General features: G+C 38.4%; 1 protein-coding gene across 3 annotated transcripts in view; it reads left to right on the top strand.

Moving 5' to 3' along the window:
* The window catches only part of WBP4 (WW domain binding protein 4), a 31,642-nt gene that overhangs the window by 1,817 nt on the left and 13,784 nt on the right, over nt 1–16,041 (top strand). For 2 of the 3 annotated variants that reach the window (XM_059684778.1, XM_059684776.1), the window contains exons 3-7: nt 3,920–3,982; nt 4,079–4,202; nt 10,312–10,479; nt 13,674–13,720; nt 14,146–14,221. In XM_059684778.1, coding sequence (XP_059540761.1) covers nt 3,920–3,982; nt 4,079–4,202; nt 10,312–10,479; nt 13,674–13,720; nt 14,146–14,221 — 478 coding nt within the window. The remainder of the gene's footprint in view (nt 1–3,919; nt 3,983–4,078; nt 4,203–10,311; nt 10,480–13,673; nt 13,721–14,145; nt 14,222–16,041) is intronic. The other variant, XM_059684777.1, reaches the window with a different exon arrangement.

Genomic DNA, 16,041 nt, shown 5'->3' with positions numbered 1-16,041 from the left:
ACCCTGGGAATCTTCAGTCCTCAAGCCAGCACTCTATCCACTGAGCCATACTGACTAGGGCTTCTGTTATCTTTTCATTCCTTGTGTGCCTTCTTCCTTTTCATTGGCCTAAATTTGTATATATATGTACTAAGCCCAATTATTTCACTATGGCCCTTCAGTCAATTTAGGAAATGAACCTTGAGTGTGGGTAATCTCCTCCATGTCTATGAAACATCCAGTTATGATGGTGTTGTTTGTAACACTGTCACATACCAAGTAAAAGTGGAAAGCCCTTAATATGTAAGAAGAAACATTGTAGTTTTTCTTGTTTTTTGCTCTAGAGATAATTAAATATACTTGATGCACAGCTTTATGTCTATGAATGCTTAAATTTGAAAAAGACATCATTACCTCTGTCATGGAATATGAAAGTGGCAACTCTGTTAAGCAAATTATATTACTGTGTCTCTTAGTCTAGTTTCAGCTTTTAAGACATGAAACAAAAAGCAGCACCATTGTCTTTTTTTTTTTTACACCTCTCATGCATGTCATAGGACTGTGTACATTAAGCATGTCAAACTCAAAGGCTAACATGGGCCAAATAAGGTTTTAAGTTTATGTGGGCCACAAAAAAACAAAAGCTTTAATTTTCATAGAAATGTAGGTTTATTTCGATAGAGACATGCTGAATACAAAGGGCTGAAATGAGTAATCGTTAACATAAAATAATAGAACATTTTAATAAAAATTAATTTTTTTCTAGAACATTAACTTACCATACACTGAATAACTGCACAAATTAATAAGCTTAACGCAAATAACTATTTTTCTTGTTCTCCAAAAGCGAAATATTTCCTGTTGCACACACCAAACAAGTCAGTCCAAGACTAATGATGTGGCAATCGGCTGCTAAAATATTCACTGCTAGTATTAGTGGAGAGAAATGATGAGCCTGCGCAGTAAGTGCATAAGGGAAATGAATGCAACACAATTATAGTGATCAGTCATTAGCAAACATCATAGTTCGTTATTAATTATAGCAGGATATTGTAAAAATTAAGTTACAAAATTTTTATTAAAATGTTTCTTACATAATGTTATATTGACTGGGCCGCAAAAATATTCATTGTGGGCCGAGAGTTTGACATGCTTGATGTACATAGTACCCATAGGCTAGGGCCGTGGTCGGCAAACTGCGGCTCGCGAGCCACATGTGGCTCTTTGGCCCCTTGAGTGTGGCTCTTCCACAAAATACCACATGCAGGCGCGCACATACAATGCAATAGAAACTTCGTGGCCCATGCGCGGAAGTCGGTATTTTATGGAAGAGCCACACTCAAGGGGCCAAAGAGCCACATGTGGCTCGCGAGCCACAGTTTGCCGAGCTGCAGTTTGCCAACCACTGGGCTAAGGTATTTTAAAAATATATTGTATATTCAAATCCTTTGTACTTGATAAGAGTTGGATGCACAAAAGAATAGTAGCCCTATCTGTAACAATGTTGTATTTGTTTAGTAGACATTTATTTACTACTAGAGGCCCAGTGCACGAAATTCGTGCATGGGTAGGGTCCCTAGCGGCTGCCGGCTGCCAGCCGGGACCTCCCTTCCCCTTGCTGCCTGTGACCGCCACCACCGCCAGCCGGGACCTCCCGTCCCATGATTGGGCAGCCAGCCCTGCCCCCTAGTCGAACTCCCAGTTGAACTCCCGGTCGAGGGGACAGTTTGAATATTAGACTTTTATTGTATAGGATTGTCTGTAAGAGACAGAAGCATCGATGTGTCTACAAGGAGTTTGGGTTTTTCTTTGGGTTTTGTTTTGTTTTTGGTCTTTTTTAATAGTTGCTAAAGTTCTTGACTGTCTTGTTTGACTTAGGCCCGTGGTTGGCAAACTGTGGCTCGTGAGCCACATGTGGCTCTTTGGCCCCTTGAGTGTGGCTCTTCCTAAGCCTTAGGAGTACCCTAATTAAGTTAATAACGATGTACCTACCTATATAGTTTAAGTTTAAAAAATTTGGCTCTCAAAAGAAATTTCAATCGTTGTACTGCTGATATTTGGCTCTGTTGACTAATGAGTTTGCCGACCACTGACTTAGGCCAACCTACACAACTCACTGATAGTGTCTTTCTTGGAGGTAAAGCAGTTCAATGAATTCCATGAGTTATGTAGAGTAAATAATTTCTCTAGGATAGTCTTTCTGCATCTCCTTGAATTGCTAATACACACCACTTTAACCTTTACTTAGAAACAAAATTAATTTATTTTTAATGGACCTGTAATAGTCTTTGTGGTGTATAATAAATTTTAGAAAAATTAATATATGAAAAGGGTGAACATTTGCCTTAAAAAGTCACATTTTTAAAGAGGAATTCACAGTACTTTAGAATAGCTCAGGTAATGCATTGTGTAAGATTTGATTTACAAAACTTATTTTGCAAAGTTTAGCAGATAATTCTTATTGTGTACAACCATAGGGAGCATTTCTGGCTGTTTTAAATATGTGATAACATTCAATCACCCACCTCTGTCATTCATCCAAGTTACCATCATTCCTCATAGGTTACCACTTTTCATTTTCTTGTCTAGCCTTCTATTGTTTCTATATGTATATAGGTTCTTAATCTAATGTACATAAAAGGTTACATACTATATACACTGTATTGTACCACAGTTGTTTTGTTGTTGTTGCTTTTTTAATACATTTCTATTGATTTCAGAGAGGAAGAAAGAGGGAGAGAGAAATAGAAACATCATGATGAGACTCACCAATTGGCTGCCTCCTGCACTCCCCCTACTGGTGGTCGAGTTCCTAACCCAGGCATGAGCCCTTGATTGGAATTGAATTCAGGACCCTTCTATCTGCAAGCTGAAGCTGTATCCACTGAGCCAAACCAGCCAGGGCGTTTTGTTTTACTTTCTAATTGAACAGTATATCCTGAAGCTCTCTCCACATTAATTTTTAGGGAACTCTAATATAGCAGTTTAATTTTGATAGATAGTTCCAAATTGTTCTTCATAGGAGTTTCACATTTTGTACCATTACCACATTATATAAGAATATTTGTTTACAATTAAGATAAATTTTTTAATGTCTACTTTTCTCCCAATATGGAAATATGGATGAATATGGCTCTAAGGATCATTGGTTATTATCTCGTATCTAATGTGGCAAGTAGAGCAGTGTAAATTCTAGAGACTTACTGGTTTTGACACTAGGTTGAGAGGTGTTTCTTGAATTAAGATTTTTTTCCCACTCTTTTGGCTTCATGTCTTGTTTGAGTTCTCATTACAATCATAGTCACTAGATTAGTCATCAAGTGTACCTTGTATTTTCCTCCATTAATATGGTAATCATGGTTATATTTTAAGCACCAAAGGAGATCTAGTCAGAAGGCATAATCTATAATAATAAAAGCGTAATATGCTAATTAGACCAGACAGCCGAACAACCTTCCAGATGAAGCCGCAGGGGCTGAGGCAGAGGCAGTTAGGGGTGATCAGGCAGGCAGGCAGGAGAGCAGTTAGGGGCGATCAGACAGGCAGGAGAGCGCTTAGGGGCGATCAGGCAGGCAAGCAAGTGGTTAGGGGTGATCAGGCAGGCAAGCAGGTGAGCGGTTAGGAGCCAACAGTTCCGGATTGTGAGAGGGATGCCCAAGGGGTCCCAGATTGCGAGAGGGTGCAGGCCAGGCTGAGGGAACCCCCTCCCGTGCATGAATTTTGTGCACCAGGCCTCTAGTAATAAATAGTTAAGTTCTATAGTATCATTTGTTAAAAAGGGCCAATTTGCATTCAAGTTATTTTGTATCTTTTCTACCAATCATTTTAGTTTTAATTTTGTTATCCTCCATTCCCAAATTTACTGTTACTTTAATGTGAGCATTATGATGTTTATGTAGTATTCCTTTGTATTTTCTTTTTTTTTTTTTTCATTTTCAAGAGTGTTGAATTTCATGAAAGAGGAAAGAATCATAAAGAAAATGTTGCAAAGAGGATCAGTGAGGTAATTTACTTTGTTTTTGTTTTGTTTTTTTGCCAGCTTTTCTATGTAAATATCAGTCTTTTATTTAGCTTTCACTTTTAAATGTGTCTTACAAAGATTAAACAGAAAAGCCTGGATAAGGCAAAGGAAGAAGAAAAGGCATCAAAGGAGTTTGCTGCAATGGAGGAAGCTGCCCTGAAAGCATACCAAGAGGATTTGAAAAGGCTTGGCTTAGAGTCAGGTAAAAAAAAATAGCATGTTTTAAAAGTAACACCGGAGGTCATGCTAAGTTAGCTTTTATTATTTCCATAAAAAGGTTATACACTCAGAGTATATACTATTAGTGTTTTTCCTATGCATCATAGCCCTGTTTAGATAATGGAAGTTTGCTTACACACTTTTGTGTTGCTTTTAAAGCTTCAGATTTTAACACCTCCATTCACAACAGCCATACTACCTGGGTGGTTACCTAGTCCTAGTTATCCTAGGTCAGTGGTTCATTTCAGAGACATTTGAGTTTTCTAGGTATTCTAATTATTTGGCTAAAAGAATTATTTATTAAAAAATAGGTATTGCATAACTACAGTTTACTTTATCCATATTGTAAAAACTGAATCGTGTTTATTTATATGGTTGAATTACAGTGAATTAGAGGCCCGGTGCACAAAATTCGTGCACTGGGGGGGGGATACCCTCGCCCAGCCTGTACCCTCTCCAATCTGGGACCCCTCGGGGGATGTCTGACTGCCGATCCCTATGGGATCGGGCCTAAACCGGCAGTCAGACATCCCTCTCACAATCCGGGACTGCTGGCTCCTAACCACTCGCCTGCCTGATTGCCCCTAACCGCTTCTGCCTGCCAGCCTGATCACCCCCTAACCCAGTGGTTCTCAACCTTCTGGCCCTTTAAATACAGTTCCTCATGTTGTGACCCAACCATAAAATTACTTTCGTTGCTACTTCATAACTGTAATGTTGCTACTGTTATGAATCGTAATGTAAATATCTGATATGCAGGATGGTCTTAGGCAACCCCTGTGAAAGGGTCGTTTGACCGTCAAAGGGGTCATGACCCACAGGTTGAGAACCGCTGCTAACCACTCCTCTACTGGCCTGATTAACACCTAACTGCTCTCCTGCCAGCTCAATTGCCCCCACCTGCCCTCCCCTGCCGGCATGGTCACCCCCAACTGCCCTCCCCTGCCAGCCTGATCTTGCTCCCAACTGCCCTCCTCTGCTGGCCAATTTGGTTCTGATTGGTCGGTTTCTGTGCCAGTCAGCGTCAAAAGCTCTGCCTCCTAGACTGCCATTGGCTCCTCACACTTCACCCCGATTTGGTTCTGATTGGTCAGTTTCTATGCCAGTCAGCGTCTCTGGGCCTATCAACAGCCTGAAGAGAAATGGAGGCATGGCTGCTGGAGAGAAAGAGAGAGGCAAATGCTGATCAACAGCTGCCACAGAGGCTATGGATCAGACCTTGCTTCTCAGGCCTCTCTCCAGGCCTGATTCACAGCCCCCTCAGCGGTCAGTGCTGGGTCACCGCGCCTGCAGCCACAGCAGTCAGTGCTGGGTCGCCATGGCATCCCAGCGGTGACTGTAAGACTGACTTCCGGTTGGTCGAGCCTCCGGTTGTGACGGACTCAGGGTTTTTATATATTAGCATTAATGGGTTATTGCTAGAAAGTAGATTACTTTTTTCTTTTTACTTTTTCATTGAGTATATTTGACAAACATTGTATAAATTTAAGGTGTACAATGTGTTACTGTGATACTAATCCCATATAATAAAAGGCTAATTTGCAAATTGTCCCCTCGGGAGTTCAGTGGACCGGGAGTTCGACCACTCGTTATGATGTGCACTGACCACCAGGGGGCAGCGCCGAATGAAGGAAGGCCCCGGCTGGCAGTTGGGGAAAGGAAGGAAGGCCCTGATCAGCCCTGATGGCCGGCCAGGCCTAGAGACCCTACCCGTGCCCAAATTTTGTGCACCGGGCCTCTAGTACAGTGATGGCGAACCTATGACATGTGTGTCAGAGGTGACACACAAACTCATTTTTTTGGTTGATTTTTCTTTGTTAAATGGCATTTAAATATATAAAATAAATATCAAAAATATAAGTCTTTGTTTTACTATGGTTGCAAATATCAAAAAATTTCTATATGTGACATGGCACCAGAGTTAAGTTAGGGTTTTTCAAAATGCTGACACACTGAGCTCAAAAGGTTTGCCATCACTGCTCTAGCATATCATAGTCCCACTAGAGGCCCGGTGCATGAATTCATGCACAGTGGGGTCCAGCTGGCCCCACAATCTGGGTTGCGGGGGCCGATCGAAGCAGGGGCGGGGGGGGGGGCTCAAGGGGAGGGGCCACGGGAAGTTGGCTGGCTAGCCCCACGGGCACTTGGCAGGGCCTGATCGGGGGAATGGGCTGCAGTCTGTTGGCCAGCCAGCTCCAATCCCTGGTCAAACTCCCGGTCGAGGGGACAGTTTGCATATAAGCCTTTTATTGTATAGAGTGCCATTGTAGTGATATTTATCGCATTACTTAATTGTAGTACAATATTTTTATCTATATTCATTACTCTATGCCGGCAATTTTCAACTGTTTTTATCTCACGGCACACATAAACTAATTACTAAAATACTGCAGCACACCAAAAATATATTCTATTATTTTGTCAACCTGACAAAAACCATAGGTATAATTTTGATTCATTTACACCAGACAGTTACTGTGTTGGCTGTTGTCATTTTTTATTTGGCACTCTAAGGGCAAAGAGGTCAGGTTTTGCATGTTTTAAAAATTCTTTGGGCACACAGGTTGAAAATCACTGCTCTGTGCATTGCAGCCATCACCAACCGGTGGTCCGCTGACCACTGGTGGTCTTTGAAGTCAGAAAGGTTGGTGACCTCTGCATTAGAGCTCTGTGGATTATTTACTACTCATTGCAAGTTTGTATCCTTCAACAGCAGCTGTCTTACTCTCCCACCCCCCCATTTCCTGGTAACCACCATTTTACTCTGTTTTTTATAAGTTTGACTATTTATTCTGTTGTTTATTTATTCTGCTGCTGTAACCAGAGAGCCACACCAACAAGGGCTAAATTTGACTTTTTTAAGATTCCACAAAGGAGATAGACAGAACTTGTCTTTCTCTTTCTGACTTATCTTACTTAACACAGTGTGCTGAGGGTCCATTCATGTTGTCACAAATTGCAGGATATCCTCCTTTTCCATGCTTGAATACTATTCCATACTACATGTTTTTTAATTCATTCATCTGTTGATGGGCATTTAGGTTTCCACATTTTGGTAATTGTGAATAATACTGCAATAAACGCAGGAGTGCATATATCTCTTGGAGATCCTGTTTTTATTTTTAATTTTTTTGAAGAACTTCCATATTGTTTTCCATAGTGATTAGACCAATTTTCAGTCACACCAAGAGTGTATAAGGGTTTCCTTTTCATCACACCAAGAGTGTATAAGGGTTTCCTTTTCATCACATCTTTGCCAGCAACAAAGTAAATAATTTGAGGGTTTGAAGATACTCAGTTCCAGATAAAAAGCATTTATCTAGCCCGGCCAGCGTGGCTCGGGTTGAGCATCGACCTATGAACCAGGAAATCACAGTTTGATTCCGGTCGGCACCAATGCCTGGGTTGGGAGCTCTGTCCCCAGTAGGGGGCATATAGGAAGCAGCTGATCAATGATTTTCTGTCATTGATGTTTCTGTCTCCCTCTCCCTTCCTCTCTAAAATCAATAAAAAAATATAAAAATATTTTTTTAAAGCATTCATCTATCTTGTTATTAAATTTAGGCTTTAAGTGGGGAACTTTTTTTCCATGACATATCTATTGTCCATAAACCAGGCATATTGCAAGTCACAGTTGTTGATCTTACATAATGGTGTGGTCGTCGGCATGGATTGGTATTTTTACCCTAATAAAAACTGCTTTCAGTTAAGTTTTTAAACAGAATAGCAGTTAGTTGACATTGCCCTCATCAAATAAAAACAGTTATAACCAGACTTTAAAAATATTATCCTGGATATTGCTAGTTAAAATGGGGAAAGCATTATTTTACAAAGATAAAGCTACATGTTTATAAGATGTATAAGATGTTTATAAGGGAGAAAAGATGTTGGCATCAGGAAGGCCGGGGAGGGCTTGGGGGGGTGGGGGGGGTAAGAGATCAACCAAAGGACTTGTATGCATGCATATAAGCATAACCATTGGACACAAGTCCCTGTGGGGTAGGGGAGGCTGGGGGAAGGTCAAGGGGGGGGGGGAGGGGGAAAGAGACATATGAACTACTCTTTGTAATATTTTAAGCAGTAAAACAAAATTAAAAAAAGAAGATGTTGGCATTCCTGCAGAATTAAAGAGTAGTAGTCATCTCATCAAATATATGCCTTGGGAGAATTCATAATTTTTGTAGCATTTTCCTGAATGAGATATATATTCCTTTATTAAAAGTACAACAATTCAGTATAAAGAATTTTTAAAATAAAGTTATACATTTTATGTTATGGTCTATTTGGAGATTGTTTTATTTTTTCTTACACTATGTCAAGTACGTCTTTTCTTTTGAATAAGGATATACAGAGTGGTTAGGAGCACAGGTTTCAAGTCAACCAGAATTATCTCTTGTTAGCTATACAACCTTCAGTTTTTATTAAAATTTAAGTAATAAGCCCTAACCGGTTTGGCTCAGTGGATAGAGCATCGGCCTGCGGACTGAAGGGTCCCAGGTTCGTTTCCAGTCAAGGGCATGTACCTTGGTTGCAGGCACTTCCCCAGTAGTGTGTGTGCAGGAGGCAGCTCATCGATGTTTCTCACTCTCTTTGCCTCTCCCTTCTTCTCTGTAAAAAATCAATAAAATATATTTTAAAAATTAAAATAAAATAATAAAATAAAATTAAGTAATAAAGTAATAGTATAAATTGCTTATTAAAAGCGTGACACTTGTAACAGTTTTTAATAAAGGGTATAAAATGCCATAAAAATGCCACCATTTATTTCATTTCTTTCCAGTTGACATTTAGGTTGCTTAGAGTTTTTCATTGTTAGAATGCTTCAGTGAGCTTCCTTATGTGTGAGTGTTTTTGCATTTATCCCTGTAAGTTTACTTTCTAGAAGTAAGATTGCCAAAACCAAGCCTGAATATATTTTGTAGATTGATAGTTAATACTCCAGCAATGTCTCCAAGATTAATACTTTTGCTAGAAATAAAGTTAATTTATTAATTGATGTTGGGAATGACTGGCTAATCTTTAGAAAAAAGTAAAACCATAAAAACTGCCTGTTTTTTCATACCCATAGATTAGGCAGACCAACACTGGATTCAGTCATTCTTTTCAGTACTTATTGATCTAATACCAAAAAAATTACATTTCTTTGAATATTAGTGAAGGTAAATGTTAATTTTCTGAATTACCTCTATACTTTTTGCCCATTTTTCTGTTACAGTATTGGATTTGTAAGGGATTTTTGTTAGGAACATTAATCCTCTGTCATATTTGTTATAAATATTTGTCATTTGTTTTTCCTGTGTATATGTTTGTTTTTGTTTTTTGCCATATGCAATAATTCTAATTTGTATGTAGTTAAATTTAACATTATTTTACTTTGTGGGGTTTTTTAAAATATATTTTTATTGCTTTCAGAGAGGAAGGGAGAGAGAGAAAGGAACATCAATGATGAGAGAGAATCATTGATTGGCTGCCTCCTGAATGCCCCCTGCCGGGGGTCGAGCCCACAACACGGGCATGTGCCCTTGACTGGAATGAAACCTGGGGCCCTTGAGTCCGCAGGCTACGCTCTATCCACCGAGCCAAACCAGCTAGGGCAGGGGTTTTTGTTTTTGTTTTGTTTTTAATATCTTTCATCTGAAATTTATATTGATATAAAAACATGAGAGATACTGAGGAGAGGTGAACAGCTTAACTTTTTTCCAAATAATTAGCCAGTCCGTCCAACATCATTTATTAAATGATTTCTCTTCCCCTATAATAGGAAACACCAGGAATCTTGCAGTTGGATCTATTTCTGTACTGTTCTGTTTCAGTCATTTATTTCCCTATCCCTGGATCAGTTGTATACTGTCTTTTTTACCATAGTTATAGAATAAATTTTAATACCTGATAGTACTAGATTCCTCTTTCACTTCTATTTTGTAATTCCCCTGGATATTGGTGCATGTTTAGTTTTCCATATAAGCTTTATAATGATGTGTCAAGTTCCCAAAAGAATCTTAGCAGGTTTTTTATTTTAATAATATTATTTATGTTTTATCGGGTGCGGGGGTTGTATTGTCTACTTCACCCTTCTCTCATCTTTCCTCTAGAAATTTCAGAGCCAAGCATATCACCAAAAACCAGCACTGTCCCACCCATCTCTGCATCAAATCAGCAGAAAGAAAAGAAGAAAAAGAAAAAAGACCCTTCAAAGGGCAGATGGGTAGAAGGCATAACCTCTGAAGGTTACCATTACTATTATGATCTTATCACTGGAGGTAAGCCACGTGTTCATAGAGCTGCGGAGAATGATAACTGACAGTTTATTTTGTCTTTAGACATCTAGTTAATATTGGAATATTTAAACAGTGAAATACTATAACTATACATTTTTGCCACTAAATAGTAAAAAAATTATGTGCCCTTTAAAAAGGTGCCCTTCTCAGAGTGACTCAGTGTCTTAGTTAGTTAAAGCCTTAATATTGGGTTCCTTACAAATTAAAGCTTTATATTTTTCCAATAGAACCTTCTAAAACAATGAGCTACATGTAAATAAAGCATTTCTTGTGGAATAAAGGTATTTCAGATCCACTTCACAAATTGCAGGAGTTTTATTCTGTGGAGGAGATTTTCAATCCAAGAGCATACTGAGAACCAGAAACTGATTTCTTTTTTGTGTAGCTATCTTGATTGACTTAGTAAATTACCCCTCCCCATGAATGTTTTGGATATCAATTTCTAATAAAATGCACAATGGTATCCTACATAATAAAAAGGTAATATGCCAATAGACTGAACAGCAGAACAACCAAACAACCAATCAAATTTAATATGCTAATGATATGCTAAGGCTGTTAAACAGCTCACTGTGATGTGCACTGACCACCAGAGGGCAGACAGTCAACTGGTCAACCAGTTGCTATGACGTGCACTGACCACCAGGGGGCAGATGCTCCAACCAATAGGAGCATCTGGGGTCCGGCTGATCAGGACTGAGTGAGATGAGCGGGACACCCCTGGAGCCCTCCCATGGTTCCTCCCCGGGCCTATCTCACAGGCCACTCCCCTTGGGAGGGTGCCAGACACAGGGCTCATGGAACTGATTGGGTGCGAGCCCGAGGCAGGCACAGTGGGGCCAGGGTGAGTGGGAGTGGCAGGTAGGAGCCGTAGGCAGCGTTGGAATGCGGGTTTCTGCCCAATCCCTGCAGGCCACCCAGAGGGACCCCACCCATGCATGAATTCATGCACTGGGCCTCTAGTTTCGTAATAAAACTATCAAAAACATCTTTCTATTTTTTCTTTAAAATGAAATATATTTGGTATTTTTTATTCCATGTAAATCTGGCATAAATAAATGAATTTGTTATACATTTACTCTTCAAAACCATAAAATTTAGTACCAGAAATAAACAATTAAGTGAGATACAAGGAAGAATTTTAAAGAGCTATAATGTAAGAAAGATGTGATTAAGATTATGTGGGAGCCAGAATAGGAATAAATTGTGATTATGTGGATCTGAGAGATCACCACTGAAATTACTTATGAGCTGATCTACAAGTTAAAATGAGGATGTCAGGAATGATGTCATCATACCGTTTGTATTCCTAGCACTTAACGCAGTGTGCCTGGCATTGTGCAGATACTCCATTGGTATTTTCTTTTAATATATTTTATTGAATTTTTTTTACAGAGAGGAAGGGAGAGGAATAGAGAGTTAGAAACATCGATGAGAGAAATATCGATCAGCTGCCTCCTGCACACCCCATATTGGGGATGTGCCCACAACCAAGGTACATGCCCTTGACCGGAATCAAACCTGTGACCCTTCAGTCCACAAGCCGACGCTATATCCACTGAGCCAAACCGGTTAGGGCTCCATTGGTATTTTGATTGAAAAAGATTGCAGTAGCTTATTATGAGGCTACAGCAGGTATTCCACATAGATAGAACAATATCTATAATAATAAAAGCATAATATGCAAATTGACCAAACGGCCGAACAGCGGAATGACCTTACGGACAAAGCTGGGGCTGCGAAGGCCTCCTCTTGCATGAATTTCGTGCATTGGGCCTCTAGTGACTCTATAAAGGTTTGAGCCCCGACCGGGTGGCTCAGTTGATTGGAGCATTGTCCCTTGCAACCAAACGTGATTTCAGGTTCGACTTCCATTCAGGGCACATACCTAAGTTTCCAGTCTGATCCCCGGTCAGGGGTGTACAGGAGGCAACCAATTGATGTTTCTTTCTCTCCCTCTCTTTCTCCCTCCTTTAAAAATTCAATTAAAGAAACCTTTGGGTGAGGATTTTTAAAATAAAGAAGGCTTGAAAGTTTGGGAAATAGTTATCTGGTAGAGGTAAAGCATAAGGTTCTTTGAAGATAACATGGTAGAAGAGCCTGGAAAAATAGATTTGGGCCATATCATAGAGGACTCAGAAAATGATGGATCCCTTTACTGAGATATGAAATATGGAAACATACTAAGTTTAAGTGGGGTGGTTAATTCATATTTGGATATGTTGAGATTGAGGTATCTATAGAATATTCATGTGGCAATTTTCCTAACTCCCAACTCTAATTCATAATTAGAGTTGGGAGTTAGGAAGATAAATTGAGTCTGGGAGTATAGATAATACAGTAACTTTTAGGAGTATGTGAGACCACAAGAAAAAAAAAAGATAACAAAAGGTAACATGGTGGGTAGTACATATATTAAAGGGATGGATAGAAGAAAGCCAGGGGGAAAAAAGTTAAGACTAGAAGGCAGGAAATGAGATCAGAAAATTAATCATGAAGAAAACCTTGGACTATAAGTAGTAGTAGTATGATCTTTAGAACCATGATCAGTTTCAAACTACATAGAAATATAATGACTCAGTTTTCACTGAGCTGTAAGTGAAGTGCACGTTGTAGTTTAGCAGTGAATCATAGATTATTATATGCTAAGGATTATATGTCTTTCAAATTTATATAGAAACTATTATATCTTTTCTCCCTTCTAGTGTCTATTGCTTGCTTCCTTTTTTCACCATCCTTCTTTATATACTCTTTCTCAGCATACTTGTTTTTAATTCCTGCATACTTCATCTTGTTCATCTTTTGAGTCATTTGTTCTATATCTCACTCTCCCCTCCAAAGATGTCAAAAGGCTATGTCATTCCTTCCAGATTTTTCAAGCCTGAATTTCATGAAGTTTTTAAGAGAAGCCCTACCTGGCTCTAATAATTCCTGTGGAAGTACCAGTAACTTGTAATGATTCTGTCCTTCCTTGGTCATGTAGCATTTATATGTATTGTTCTGCACAATGCTACTGGATGCATGTTGGTTCTTTTTATTTTTCAATTATGTTTTTATCTCTAGACCTTAGTGTTTTGTACACATTGAATAGCTTATAAATTTTTGCCAAAGTGAATTTTTGGAAACTTTTTTAAAAGTAAAAGGATTTTATAAATGCAATGTATTTTTGTTTTAAGCATCTCAATGGGAGAAACCTGAAGGATTCCAAGGAAACTTAAAAAAGGTAACTGAAGTACATTAATAGTGTCTTTGATTTATTCTTTAAAGTGATTGGCTTCTGGGGTTTTGGTAGCATTTTATTAAGCAAATTTACTTTCAAATAAGCCCCTCCTCCCCCAAACTCTTTGTTCCTTTTCTTCTATAATCCTTTCATTAGTAGGCTGGGTAGAGGTTAAAAGTGATGTCTATTCAAAAACTCCATACAGGGTAAATATTACTAGTTGCCGTTCACATGTCCCCTGTCCATCTGTGAAAAATTGTTCCTAGCTTTCAGAGGTGAACATAAACCAAGCTTTCTGGCCATGATCTGTACCACCGCCCCTAACTCCCAGGTTTCGAGAGAAAAGGAAAGAGTGGCTAATTCTGCCTTAGTTATCCAATATATAACTACATTGTTTTCCATCTATGCTGTTTTTTTCGTCTCATTAGGCAGCAGGGAAGGCTGTTTGGGTAGAAGGTTTAAGTGAAGATGGTTACACCTATTATTATAATACAGAAACAGGAGGTAAGTATTACCTTTGATCATCTTAAGAATCTAAAATTATACCTGAAACTGCTTCTTAGCCTGCTAATGAATCATCTAAACTAGGGAATTTTAGTACATACAGTGATAAGCATATTTTCATAAAATGTATTATTTTTTTGTAATTTAGAAAAACACATTAATTCTCATGGAAAAACAAAAGGATTTCTATATATAATATACTGCACTATGCTATGTAATTCTCAATTAATACTGCATTCATAAATTTTAAAAATTGAGTCATTTTTACTTTCTCTACCATTACTGATTTTTATTATGATTATTTTAGAAATATAATCATTACCTTGGAAAGTACCTTAAAGATCAGTCAATTTGCCTTTTCCTTTTTCAAAAAACAAAACTGATGGTGTATTTGCAGTGGCTGAGGTGTCAAATTTTCACTTTTATCAGTTTAATAATGTTCCAGTTATATAAGTATTTACAAAATATGCCTAATTATTAACTAATTATTACATTTTTAAAATTAAAAATTTAATTTCATAAAACTGCCTTTCAAGTAATGGTACTTGATTTCTCTGCAGCTAATATCAAAATAACTATAATATCAGTGTAACTTTGACAAGTATGTGTTTTGTTTAATTCATACTAACCAAAGCCTTCTGCATAGCATTAAATCTTGTAGGAGGAAAAGAAAAGGTCTTTTAACCTTTAAATGGATACCTAGCCTGCCCAATGATAGCAATGGTTTTATCTCAGTTAAGTTGAGATACTGAATCTTTATAGAGATTAAGGAATATATAATGTAACTCTAGAGTAAGAGCTGAATTTAACACACAACTTCTTTCCTTACCAGGTATATGATTGTGGGCAAGTCGTTGAGCCTATAGGTCCTCTTAAGTAAAATAGAGACAATCACTTATTCTGTGGGGTCATGAGAGTCAGGTGTCTATCTAAAATTCCCAGAACAGTGCCTGGTATCTATTTTATATATATATATATACATACACACACACACACACACAAATTACTGTTTATTTCCTGAAGATTCTTTTGTTAGTTATGTAAAATAGAGACCCCAAAAAAAGTAATTTTTTAAAAAATGTTTTTATTGATTTCAGAGAGAAAGGGAGGGGAGAAAGAGAGAGAAACATCGATCAGCTGCCTCCTGCATGCGGGAATGGAGCCCGCAACCCAGACATATGTCCTGACCGGGAATCGAACCGTAACCTCCTGGTTCATAGATCGAGACTCAACCACTGAGCCACACCAGCCGGGCAGTAATGTTTTTATTAGTGCTTGAAAGTATCCTATATTAAAAAGGGATTGTACGTATTGATTTGTCCTCAAAAGTTTTAGTTTATGTCTAGACCAGTGTGATTATTAATAGAGCCCTTTCCACTCTTAAAGCTCTCCCAATTGGACAATAAATTTTAGGATCCCTCTCCCTTTTATTAAACTAAAAATATAGATTGACTGCAAGATAATTAGAAATGCTATCATTTTACTAAAAGCCCAGTAGGCCACTAGGTGGCAGTAGAGTTCAATCAAGGTATTTTCCCTACTAGAAAAATGACAAATTATATTCATTTAGATTTTTACAGTATGATTTCTCTTTGTAAAGATCCTAGGAAATCTTTGTGGTACATAAGTTCCAGGAAATCTGATGTGTGCTCATTATTACATACATTTCCTGAAATCAGTGTCAGTTAAATTGTGGAAATCCTTAGAAAGTATTGTCTAGTTCAGGGGTGGGCAAACTTTTTGACTCGAGGGCCACAATGGGTTCTTAAACTGGACTGGAGGGCCGGAACAAAAGCATGGATGGAGTGTTTGTGTGAACT

The sequence above is a fragment of the Myotis daubentonii genome, chromosome 2 (genome assembly GCF_963259705.1).
Source record: "Myotis daubentonii chromosome 2, mMyoDau2.1, whole genome shotgun sequence".
NCBI classification, from domain to species: Eukaryota; Metazoa; Chordata; class Mammalia; order Chiroptera; family Vespertilionidae; genus Myotis; species Myotis daubentonii.
The sequence above is the reverse complement of the archived record's forward strand: the minus strand, read 5'-3'. Positions and strand labels throughout refer to the sequence as shown.